The sequence below is a fragment of the Vipera ursinii genome (genome assembly GCF_947247035.1).
Source record: "Vipera ursinii genome assembly, chromosome: 3".
Classification (NCBI taxonomy): domain Eukaryota; kingdom Metazoa; phylum Chordata; class Lepidosauria; order Squamata; family Viperidae; genus Vipera; species Vipera ursinii.
The window spans coordinates 206,645,252-206,658,425 of record NC_139516.1 but is presented as its reverse complement, the minus strand read 5'-3'; the positions used below and the strand labels follow the sequence as shown (position 1 = coordinate 206,658,425).

The following is a 13,174-nucleotide window of genomic DNA, read 5'->3' as shown; positions in this document are numbered from 1 at the left end:
ATGACCATTCTTCACATTTATGACCATTGCAGCATCCCTGTGGTCATGTGAGCGTCTCCTTCCCCTCCTTCTCCTTCTGTTCCTTCTCCTCCTCCTTCTTCTCCTTCCCCTTCCCCTTCTTCTCCTTCTCCTCCTTCTCCTTCTCCTTCTCCTCCTCCTCTTCCTTCTCCTTCTCCTTCTCCTCCTTCTCCTCTTCCTTCTCCTCCTTCTCTTTCTCCTCCTTCTCCTTCTCCTCCTCCTCCTTTTCCTCCTTCTCCTCCTTCTTCTCCTCCTCCTTCTCCTTCTTCTCCTCCTCCTCCACTACCTTCTCTTTTACCACTTTGGATGTCAAGGGAGATACAAAGTTCTGAATTTTGCTCTTCTGGCAGCCTCAACCATTGTTAACTTAAGTGGTTGTACTCAAGTCTTTGAAAGTGAATAATTGAATAAATTAAATTAATCCATTACCAAAGCCCTCAATTATTATCTTGGGCTAAACAGTTTCTCTGCATCAATGCATCTATGATAATAGGAGATATCAGGTAAAGAGATTATAGATTATATGTTAAGGAGGATATTTTATGTCTGCTCAGCTTTTGGGACCATTCCCCAATTGTTTATAGGCAGAACAATTAATGGAGGTAAGTGTTCCTGTGAAAAATGACCTTCAGTTCTACTCTTACTTATGCAGGGAGCTGTGCATTTCTCAAAGACAACATTTTGACATCTTATTTGGCAATTGTTAAGAAGCTGTCAGATCTAAACCAAAGTATGTCATCTGAATATCAAGCATTTCAACTTTGGTGATTACCTCTCTCTCCCGTGTTCTGATTTCAAAGCAGGAAATCCACTTTTAAGGTGCAATGGTATTGCTTAAGTGTGTATTTTATAACCAAATTTTTAAAGTTCAAGCCAGGGGTCTTCGAACTTGGCCCTTTTATGACTTGTGGACTGCAACTCCCAGAATTCCTCAGCCAGCATGCCAAGTTTGAAGACGCCTGATCTAAGCAAATGATAAAAATGAAGATTCCCCACAAAACCAAGTTTTCTTTGTTCTCTGTGTTTCCTTGGGAACAACACGGAAGCAGTTTGCTATTATTATTATTTTTTTCCCTCTTGGGATTTGTTTGTTTCTAACTAAATAAGTCAGAACCCACTTAACCTTTTGTGATCAGCCAAGTGCATCTGCTTTGCTGTTGGAAAAAGAGAGAGAGAGAGAGAGAGAGAGAGAGAGAGAGAGAGAGAGAGAGAGAGAGAGAGAGAGAGAGAGAGAGAATGAATTTCTCATTTGCACAATTTTGTTTGTGAAGAATCTTATGGTTTTTCTGATTCCCTAATTGTGCTTTGCCAAGATTTGACTGTTTCCCCCCCACCTCTTTCTTGTGTTTCTGTTCATTGTTTTTGTCTCAGATAATAAACCTTCCTATTCTTCTTTTTTTTTTTTTTTTAGAAGATCTTGCTGTGGAACAGACGCTATCACAACTTTCTGAAGAGTTGCAGGTATTTCCACTTGGCTAACACCGGGAAGTAGTGTTAACATCAAATGCAAAAATACAATAAGGTGTATCCTATTAGTTTTAACACAAACTTGGGGAGGGTTTAGTTTTAGCACAGACAAATTTATATCCGTTCATTTTAGCCTACTTTTATTCATTTCTGTTTTGTTTTGTTTTTGTGTGTGTGTGTGTGTGTATTTGTTTTCTGGGGTTTTTTATTATATATATATATATATGGATCCTTGGTTTTTCGGGTTTTTCCCCGCGTAGAACTAAAGGTGTAGGCGCAACGTTTCGACGGAATCCCATCCGTCATCATCAGGCTAGTGGTTTCTGCTTCCTTCTTCTGGGAGAAGCATGTGGCTGTTTGTTCCTCTTTTTTAAACTGCCAGAGGGGGGATCCACATACAGGCACCCACGAAAACCTCAGAAAATATATATATATATATATATATATATATATATATATATATATATATATATATATATATATATATATATATATATATATATATATGTTAAATATTTGTCAAGTCTTTTGAATATGCCTTGCTAATTAACTCTTTCTTTCCTGTTTGGCCTAACTCAAGGCTATCCACAGGATATAGTCACAACTTATGACAGCTCATTATTTGTGTAAATTATTCAAATTGCTAATAAAGAATTTTAGGGAGGCTGAAATGATCATTTCAAACTTCTTATGTTCTTATGACTGACTGATGAGAACATAAGAAGTTCGAAATGATCATTTCAGCCTCCGTCTTGGCGACGTTTCGACGAGGTCCCACTCATCATCTTCAGGCTGGTGTCTTCGGCTTTGTGCTTGTGCAAGCAAAGACCAGAATACGCCAAGACCTACTACAGCTACTCACTGCTGGCTGATATTTTTAGTGGACAATCATTTAAATATGAGCCAGCAGTAAAAAAAAGCCAACCCAATAATAGATTGGATTAACATAGGGATATAATCAAGATCATGTGAGGTATTAGTCCTGCTTTATAAAACCTTAGTAAGACCACATTTAGAGTACTGCATTCAGTTTGGTCACCATATTATAAAAAAGTGTTGAGACTCTGGAAAGAGTGCAGAAAAGAGCAACAAAGATTGGGCTGGAGGCTAAAATATGTGAAGGATGGTGGCAGGAACTGGGCATGGCTAGTCTAGTAAAAAGAAGGACTAAGAGTAACATGATAGCAGTTTTCCAATATTTGAGGGGTTGCCACCAAGAAATGGGTGGGGGTCAGTCTATTTTCCCAAGCACCAGAAGGCAAGATGAGAAACAATGGTTCAAAGAGAGAATCAACCTAGAACTATGGAGAAATGTTCTGACAATGAGAACAATTAACAGCAGAACAGGTTGCCTTCAGATGTTTTGGGTGTTCCATCACTTGAGGCTTTTAAGAAGAGACTGGACAGCCACTAATCTGAAACTGTATAGGATCTTTTGCTTGAGCAGGGGATTGGACTAGAAGACCTCCAAGGTCCCTTCCAACTCCTTTATTATTCTGTTATTCTTAAAGTCTGCATATTCCTGGGAAAGAATGTTTGATTAGGATGTGGGTGGTCTATCTGAATCTATTCTACACCAATTTGACCCTGAACTTTAAGTCACTGTTCTCTTATTGTAGCTACAGGCCTTGTGAACAACCATGGAGGAAGTGTGGAGACATTGAATAGCACATTTCTTTCCCACCTTCCATAAATATTTTGCACCTGCCATGCCACCCAATTCACTCAATTAATCAGTGAAGCAATATTTTGGCTGGTTGCTGATTTTTCCCACAAGTGGGACAGCTGAATAAGGTCAGAATTATGTGAAGAATTCCTTCTAAAAGGAATGTACAAAAGCAGAAACGTACAGGCTGGGAAGTTTTCCATAATTCTTAGGAGTCAATTTTGATAGTGGGACCAGCTTGGAAAGGCTACTCTATAACATCTAAGAAAGGCTTTGGAATTTGATGATGAGGGTGAAGATGATTGATCATTCTTTTTTCTATATTGTGATCATCATCATCATTGTCATCATCATCATCATCATCATCATCATCATCATCCTTCTCATGATTATCATCATCATTGTAATCATCATCATCTTTGTCATTGTCATTGTCATTATCATATCATCATCATCATTGTCATCATCATCATCATCAACAACACTGGCATCATCATTGTCATAGTCATCATTGTCATCATCATCATCATCATTGTCTCATCATTATCATCATCTTTGTCATCATCATTGATATCATTACCAGCACCATCATCATCATTGTCATCATCATCATCATTGTCATCATCATGTTATCATCATCATCATCATTGTCATCACCATCATCACCACCAACATCATCATCATTGTTATCATCACCATCATCATCATCTTCATTGTGGTCATCATCATTATTTTCACTGTCATCATCACCATCATCACCATCATCATCATCATCGTCATCATCATCATCATCATCATCATCATCATCATTATCATCTTCATTGTGGTCATCATCATCATCATCATCACCATCATCACCATCATCTTGTATTGCATGTTGTATTACATGAGTTTGGGCTGAGTAGTCACCTACAAACATTACTCAGATATTTTATCTAGTCTAATACCTTTTTTTTTTCTCTCTCAAAAATTAAAAAAGAAAGCAAAATGAATGTTTATTGTCCCTGATTCTATGATTTGTCCTTGATTCTATGAGCTTCACAGGAATATTTTGCGGAATAAGCAAATTTCTGCTTCCTGGCCCTAGCTAAGTAGGGAATCACAAAACTTTTAATGACATAATAGCAGCCAGAACAAGGATATAGTTCTGATGACATCAGTGCTTCCTGGACTGAAGAGGTAGATGATGGGCCAATGTAAAATACCTTGTCTAAATAATAAAACTGTAGACAGAATTTAGAACAGAACAAAACAGAACAGAACAGAATAACAGAGTTGGATACCATTCCAGACAAATGGTTGCCCAATCTCTTTTTAAAAGCAAAGTTTAGAACAGACCTGGGTATTTTACAGCCTCAAGGCCCCACCTGGTCCTTTGTCTGTCCCTGTATTACTTCTATTTTTTTTTTCAATTTACATAATTGCATGCATGCATGCTTTTGCATTTTCACAGCCCCATTGGCTCAGCCCTCCATATCAGTCCCAGCTTCTCCACTGGCCCCTTATAAAAATTAGTTGCCCACCCTTTATTTATAACCAAGTGTTTAGTCTATTTGCATGCTCTATGCCAGGGGTCCCCAACCCCTGGTCTGTGGACCGGTACCGGGCCACGGCATCCCAGCAACCGGTCTGCACAAAAAAGGAAAGCCCCATCCGTGGGATGCAGGCAGCAGCAAAACCACGCCCCCTCCAGTCCGTGGAAAAACCTTTCTCCACAGAAGTGGTCCCTGGTGCCCCAAAGGTTGGGGACCTCTGCTCTATGCCCATTTCTCCAAACACAATGCCTAATCAAAGAAAAGTGTACAAAAATAGAAATTGTATTTGGCTCCATGTTGAGAGATTGCACAGCAATATGCAGATAGTCTTCCAATCTAGTCTTAAATCTGTGGTTTTCCATTTGAAGTTACTGTGGCATGGAAAACCGTGACTTATGACCAAACTTTAGAGCACATACATGTGTAAGAATGTTATCATGAAGACTATTATGAAAAGGGCTACAATGTTTGGGGCTACAATTTCCTTTTATTGAGGAGAACTTATTTTTAATTATTTGATCTGAGGCTATTAGTAACGATCACTGTGCTTAGAGGGGAAAAACAGTAGGAATTTGTAGTGAACTATATCCTGTGGTTTTATTCTGCAACAGCTTTTCATTCTTAAAAAATAAAATAAAAATCTAGGTTTGTTATAAAGCCACTATTCCGTCAGGTCGATCTCTCTGCCTGTATGAATAAAGAAGAATATCTTTCTGGACCTAGCAGAAAAAGTTTGGCCTCATAAAAATCCTAATATATTATAGAGAGAATTTAGCTGTATAATCATACTTTATATTACAGAATTGTGCATCGCCATCTAGCGGTTAATTTGTAAATGGTTACAATTGCATGCACTGCAATATCCAAAAAATAAGATTTGATGGCCTACCAATATTCACGTGTTGTTCTTAGAGTGGCTGTGCAATTTGTTTATGGTGTGTGAAGGAAATAGTTGACAAATGAGTGATTTCCCCTTGTCCTCCGACAAAGGGAAAAGTAGCAAGAATGAAGCCAAAGCCAAAGAGAGATTAATTGGTCAAGTGTACCTGGAAAAACATTTGGGAATTTTTTTTTTGACAAACTGTGACAATAAGCCACATTTTGAAAGGGTGTGTGTGATTTTATGCTTTGCAAACCTCTTCAGAGCAAAATGAATGAGAAATGAATGAATGTGAAGAAAAAATAAATAAATAAATCTGTTGAGTTATTGTTGAGAGTTTGGAAAAAATTCAGAGAAGAGCGACTAGGATGATCCAAGGCCTGGAGACTAAAACATACGAAGAACGGCTGCAGGACTTGGGTTTGGCTAGTCTAAAGAAAAGAAGAAACAGGGGTGACATGAGAGCAGTGTTCCAGTATTTGAGGGGCTGCCACAAAGATGAGGGGATCACATTATTCTCCAAAGCACCAGAAGGCAGGAGAAGAAACAATGATTGGAAAGAGAGAAGCAACCTGGAATTAAGGAGAAACTTCCTGACAGTGAGGACGATCAACCAGTGGAACAGCCTACCCCCAAAAATCGTGGGTGCACCATCACTGGAGATTTTTTAAGAAGAGACTGGACAGCCACTTGTCTGACGTGGTGTAGGTTCTCCTGCTTAAGCGGGGGGCTGGACTAGAAGACCTCCAAGGTCCCTTCCAGCTCTATTCTATTCTATTCTATTCTATTCTATTCTATTCTATTCTATTCTATTCTATTCTATTCTATTCTATTCTATTCTATTCTATTCTATTCTATTCTATTCTATTCCTTATACTATTCCCTATTCTATTCTATTCCTTATTCTATTCTATTCTATTCTATTCTATTCTATTCTATTCTATTCTATTCTATTCTATTCTATTCTATTCTATTCTATTCTATTCTATTCTATTCAAAATAGAATTCTTGTTGATTCTCAGAAAAGGGATCGATAAAGGGAATAGATTTACTTATGGGATGTTCTGCATAACTATGACATTAAACATTTGTTGAACATACGACAGAAGTAAGTGGGGCTAAAAGAAATAAAATGCTTAACAAATAATAGTACATGGAGCAAGATGTCAGAACAGAATTATGATGCCCTCTGGTTATTTTATGGTTTAGTAATGGATAAACATAATGAATGCTTCTGGAGATATTAGAAGACATTTACAAATACAGCTCTGTTTGTCCTGTTGTTGTTTTTTTAAAATTCCATTTATATCCCGCCCTTCTCTGAAGACTCAGAGCGGCTTACAAGCTTAGCAGTAGCCTTCATTCTATCTATATGCCTGCTTATTAGGGCTTTTGGGGGCCCCCAAGTGGCATTATTACAAAGTCAGCTTATTGCCCCCAACAATCTGGGTCCTCATTTTACCTACCTCGGAAGGATGGAAGGCTGAGTCAACCTTGTTGTCCTGTTGTGTGCAAATAATGCTCTGTTTGTTAGCCAAGTACCCAGCAGCTTTGCAATTAGTCTTAATTTAAACGAAGCAGGGAAGTGTATGTATCTGAAAATTCGGAGACAAAGCAAGTTTTATTTTCAAAGAGAATAGAGTGAAAAGCTGCATGCATGTGGTACATAAATGGCAATAAATAAATAAGCAATAAAACAAAAAAAAAACTAATAAATAAACAAAGTAAGAAGTTATGCTCTTAATAAAAAACAAACAAATAAATAAAAACCAAAATAAATAAAACAAAGAAAGAAAAACAAACAAACAAATAAAGAAGACGAAGTTATGTTCTTAATAAATGGGGCAGTAGATGGAGAATTACAGATTAGGTGAAATATGGCTGAAAAACAGTAATTGTTGGTTAATTGTTCTCCTTAATTCCAGGTTTCTTTCTCTTCTTGATTACTTTCCATCCATTTGTTCTTTTCCTTCCCTCCGGTAGTAAGGTGTGGTCTTACTAAGAGTTTATAAAGCGGCACTAATACTTCACCTGATTTTGATTCCCTGCTTCTGTTTATACAACCAAGGATTGTATTAGCTTTCAATGGTTGCTGCTGGTGCTGCACACTGCGGGCTCGTGGTCAAGTGATCGTCTGCTAGGAGCCAGGTTTCTCCTAATCTGTACTTGTGCCTTTGTTGTTGTTGTTTTTTCCCCTGCCTAGTGTCAGGGTCAGCCTGTGGGTTCGGCAGTTGGGTCGGACGACTCAGAGGAGGAGGGGGGTGTTGAAGACCTTGCTGAGGGGGTTGAAGATCTTGCAGATGAGAGCCCTCAGCCAGGCCCCTCCCACTTGGTTACCACGGAGACCCAGCTGTGTGAGCCTGACAGCGTGGATGAAGATGACCCACAGCTGGCCCTGTTCAAGGACGCCCGACGCAGGAGGCAGGAGTAAACAGAGGAAGGCAATGGGGCTCCTCGGAAGGAGGCAGAGAGAAGCCACGCCCTGAACTCTATATAAGGGGAATGTGTGGGAGGGTTGGTTTGCTGAAGGCAACCGCTTGGATAGTTCCTGTTTCTTAAAGCTCCTGTTTCTTGGTTTGTCTTGTTCCATTTGTTTTTGTAGTAATAAATTTGGCAGGCGTAATTCCAGCCTCTAGCCTTCTTGTAAAAGGGGTTGTCCCTGCCTTTTCTGCAGGGCCGGTAGCAGGCTGGTACAGAACACCTAGGAATAAAACCTTTCTTTTCTCCACATTCAATTTCACTTTGTTGGATAGGGCCAGGGCTTTTTTTCTCATAGAACGCTCAGAACGGAGTTCCGGCACCTTTTTTGGATAGAACCTTGTAGGGTAGGGCAAGGCACGTGTGAGTTTCCGGCACCTTTTTCTTTTACAAAAAAAGCACTGGATAGGGCCCATTGTTCAAGTCTGTCAAGATCCTTTTGAATCCTGAGCTGGTCACATCTTTGTCACTAGCTGTTCTTTATGTTGTCTTTCATCCTTCTAGATGCTGAATAACTCAGAAAAGATAGCAGAGCAGATCAGCAAAGACCTGGGATGGCTCTGCTCTCACCTTCTGACCCTCTGGACCCAATTTTTGGCGATTGTAACCCTGCATCCTGATGTCACGACGTACCTTGTTCAAGAGCATCACACTCTAAGGGTAACCTTGCAGAACACTGATGTGCCCAACCTAGAAAGTGATATTTAATCAGTTGAAGTGTATAGGGGTTAATTTGGAGGCTATCTTTGGGATTGCTTTACGATGCAAAGTTGAGAGTCAATTTCCTTTGGGTGTCTTGTATAAGAGCCTTGCTCCTTTTGTTATTGATAATTAACATTGATTAAAATGTTAACAAATCATTACCCTCAATCAAATACATTGTTTAACCGAAACCGTTCTATTGTCTCAATGTCAACTAGAAAAACTCAATTGTGCAAAGTTTAAAGGGGTGACAACTTTCATCAAATTAGTTTTTTTTAAAATTTAAAAAAGGGACAAAATGTTCACCCTTCGTAGCATCTATGTGGTTCATTTATTCAATATTGTTTTGAACTCAAGTTGGGTTAAAGACTGATTCCATCAGAATAACAGGATTTATCTAAGTTACTTTATTTATTTATTTATTTTTAAAAATAAGACAGAGGGGCACAAGGACTCTTTTCTTAAGAATCGTAGCTCTCTTGACTGACTGAAAAAAAAATCCACGAACATAACTTTCATGAGGGAATGGAACAAAAATAGAATTTATTTATTTTTTGCTTTTTCTAATAGCTCAATAGCAATCTTTTATTTTTAGCGTTGGCAAGCAGGTCAATAAAGATTAGGCAGAATTTAGGCATGTCAATAACCAGAGGAAACCACGAGGAAGGTAGCAAGAGGGTAGTGAGGAAAAAAAAGGCTGGTTTGTGTGGGAAGAGAGGAGGCATCATGGCCCCACAACAGAAACACTAATGTGATTTGCACACTTTTGAACAGAATAGACCACAACAGTAGAGTTGGAAAAGATCTTGTAGGTCTTCTAGTCCAACCTTCTTCTCAGGCAGGAAACCCTGTATGATTCCAGACAAATGGTTGTCCAATCACTTCTTAAACACCTCCAGTGATGGAGCACCCACAACTTCTGGAGGCAAACAGTGGTGGGATTCAGCCAGTTCGCACCACTTCGGCAGAACCGTTAGTTAATTTTTTTGTTGTTGTTGCCCAGGCTCAGAATGGACTTCCAGAAGCGGCATCCACACAGAGAACCGGTTGTCCACCTATTTGAATCCCACCACTGGAGGCACGCCATTTTGCAGGCTGATTGTTCTAACTGTCAGGGAGTCTGCAAAGCTGCTTTTAAACTGTTTTTGAATTAGGAATAGCCCCAGCATTCATAGCTTATATTTCACTGAATATCGATATGGGTTTAGTTAAAAAAAAAAAGAAGAAGAGCAAGCTTTTGAGATTCACTTGTCCGAACAAAAAAGAAAGAAGCTTACAAAAATGAACAAGCGTGTTTGACTCTGATTCTAGGCAGATTTGTTGCAGGAGGCAGGACACCTTGCTTTGATGATGATATCCATTGTTGTATATTTCTCCACTAGGTAAAGAGATTTTCGGAGGCCTTCTTTTACGCAGAACATCAAAAATGTGCGGCAACAACTTTCCAGGAGAGCCTGTATGTAATTTTCAGTGTCTTCTTTCCATATCTCATCTCCTTCTCCTTTTCCTTCTCCTCCTCCTCCTCCTCCTCCTCCTCCTCCTCCTCCTCCTCCTCCTCCTCCTCCTCCTCCTCCTTCTCCTCCTCCTCCTTCACCTGTCTTCCTCCTCCCCTCCTCCTCCCCTTCACTTCATCCTCCATATCAAATATAAATGTTCTTTATTTTTTCTAAGGAAGAACTGGTGCAAGAGAGAACGGGTCCTTTGTACTCTCTGAGCTTGGTTGTTTTCTTGTAGATGTTTTATTACCTAGTGACGATTGAAATCACCAAGCTCGGAGAGCACCAAGGACCCCCTTGTTTCAACCCTCAGTTACAAACATTTCTCTTTTCTTGAAACAGAGGAGGCCCCTACTGATTTAATTTTGGTTTTACACATAGGGGAGAACCACTGGTTCAGGGTAGAGCTTCCACAGAACATCTGACTCTCTCCTCTTTCCATCTTCACTTCATGGTTGAGGGCAAATAAGGGAATGATGGGGAGTGGTGAGGGACGCCTTGAAGATCTGTTGGAAAGATGGATCAAAGTGAGAGGCGCTAAAGAGACTTGTACTTCTTTTCACTAAGGCTTTTTTTTCTGGAGATAGTCACCACCAAGCTCCGCATTCCATAATATAAGATTCATTGAGGGTTTAACGGGATAAAATTTTCGGAAAAATTTACACAATGGGCACCTATTCGGCCTGATTTAATAAGAGTAAACTGAAGAGGAGACAAAGAGAAAATTCCACAGAAGCTCCCTAGGCTCAACCTGAAATGTTCTACAATTTGGGGTAGAAATGATTTCCACATTGTTCTAGAAGCCCTACCATAGACATAATATTTAAAGAATAAAAAAAAAAAAACAAAGTGAAAAATCATTTTAACCCACACTTCATCCCACTCCAAAAACGTTAAACACAACATGTAGTGAACCCAAGTGTTATTTATCTCTGCTTTAGTATTTGTATCAGATGTGAAGAATCAGCACCATGCATTTAGCCAGTGGTGGGTTTCAGCCAGTTCACACCGGTTCGGCAGAACTGGTAGCTAAATTTTGCTGAGTTTGGAGAACCGGCTGAACCCACACTGCTTCCAGAAGTCCCAGGCCTAGAACCGCCCACAGGAATTTGCATGGATGTCACTTCTGGAAGTTTGTTCTAGGCCTCGGAGGCCCAGGCCTGCATCCATGCAGAGGACTGGTTGTTCAGCTATGTGAATCCCACCACTGCATTAAGCTCCAGATAAGCTGATTTATGGTGGAGCAGTGGGCTAATGCCTCCTTAAGTAACACCAGCTGCCTGCAATTAGTGCAGGTTCGCATCCCACCAGGCTCAAGGTTGACTCAGCCTTCCATCCTTCCGAGGTAGGTAAAATGAGGACCCAGATTGTTGGGGGCAATTAAGCTGACTTTGTAATAATGCCGCTTGGGGGGTGGGTGAAAGCCCTAATAAGCAGGCATATACATAGAATGAAGGCTACTGCTAAGCTTGTAAGCCGCCCTGAATCTTCGGAGAAGGGCGGGATATAAATGGAATTAAAATAAAATAAAAATAAATTATTGTTCATGCCTATACAGAAGAATCTGTTCTACTAAAAGTCAGCACTAAATTGACGCTAGATAAGGCTCAATGGAATTCAAGAGGGATTGGCCTTAAACTGTTTGTGACAACGTAATGACTTTAGGCTAAGTCTTCTCTTGACTCCACCCCCCAGGCTCTGCTTGTTCTTCTCCTACAATTGTCTCCTAAATCATGCATATTCTGTGGAGAAGATGGTAGAGCTTCCAGTGAACGTGTGAAGTTCTCCTCCCCCCCATCTCTTTACTTCATCCTTGCTACTCTCTACTCATTTCTTAACTTCCAATAGAACTGTTGTCACCTTCAAAAATAATAAATTGTGGAATCAGTGAAAACTAGTTGGAAATGAACAGGTGAAGGGGGAAATATCCCTCTCCCCAAAAGAAGAAGAAAAAATAATAATAAGGTTGATGGTGAAAAGCTACATTATGATTTTCTCCATCTCCTTCCCAACAGCATCCAGCATCATAGCCAGATTTCAACAGAAGTCCGGTATTCTGAGTATTTGACCCACATGCCACCTCTCCCCGTGGAATGCCTGGACATTGATGGAGACTGGAGCACGCTGCCAATTATCTTCGAGGACAGATACGTTGGTTTCCCTTATCAAGGTGGGCAAGGGTAGGAATTGCTTTTCATTTCTGGGAGCTTTCAGTGTTAGCACAGAACGTACCGTTCTGGCCCTCAGAACTGTGAAATGCTACAGTTATTTACAAAAACTGCTATTTGGGAGACTGAATTGTCAAGCCACGTGTGAGAAAGCCGATTGTGTGTGCATGATGGAGAGATGTGCTTGGTTCTACCTTTATATAGGGAATCTAGTGCATGATTGGGGGACGCGGTGGCTCAGTGGGTTAGGATGCTGAGCTTGTCGATCAGAAGATCGGCAGTTTGGCGGGTTGAATCCCGAGTGCCGCGTAGCAGAGTGAGCGCCTGTTACTCGTCCCAGCTTCTGCCAACCTAGCAGTTCGAAAGCACGTAAAAATGCAAGTAGAAAAATAGGGACCACTCTGGTGGGAAGGTAACAGCACTCCATGCGCCTTTGGCGTCTAGTCATGCCGGCCACATGACCACGGATACGTCCTCGGACAAACGCTGGCTCTTCGGCTTTGAAACGGAGATGAGCACTGGCCCCTAGAGTCGGAAATGACTAGCACGCATGTGCGGGGGAACCTTTACCTTTACCTTTACTAGTGCATGATTACAAAAGGAAAGCACCGTCCAAAGAAAGCAAGAGCTTTTCAATCATTCGAGATGTCCAGATGTGGATCAATGTCACAGGAAAGCAGATTCCAAATTAATGTCAGGAAGATATTTTTTTTTAAAGAGTGGGAGCTGTTTGACAGTAAAAGCAATTATCTACATCCCAGTCT

At 40.3% G+C, this 13,174-nt stretch overlaps 1 protein-coding gene across 1 annotated transcript in view; it reads left to right on the top strand.

Moving 5' to 3' along the window:
* Positions 1-13,174, top strand: part of FAM135B (family with sequence similarity 135 member B) — a gene marked incomplete at both ends in the record, with an annotated part of 71,847 nt that overhangs the window by 38,972 nt on the left and 19,701 nt on the right. The window contains 4 exons of the mRNA XM_083358187.1: positions 1,430-1,479; positions 8,549-8,704; positions 10,129-10,202; positions 12,258-12,412. Of these exons, the coding sequence (XP_083214313.1) occupies positions 1,430-1,479; positions 8,549-8,704; positions 10,129-10,202; positions 12,258-12,412 (435 nt within the window). The remainder of the gene's footprint in view (positions 1-1,429; positions 1,480-8,548; positions 8,705-10,128; positions 10,203-12,257; positions 12,413-13,174) is intronic.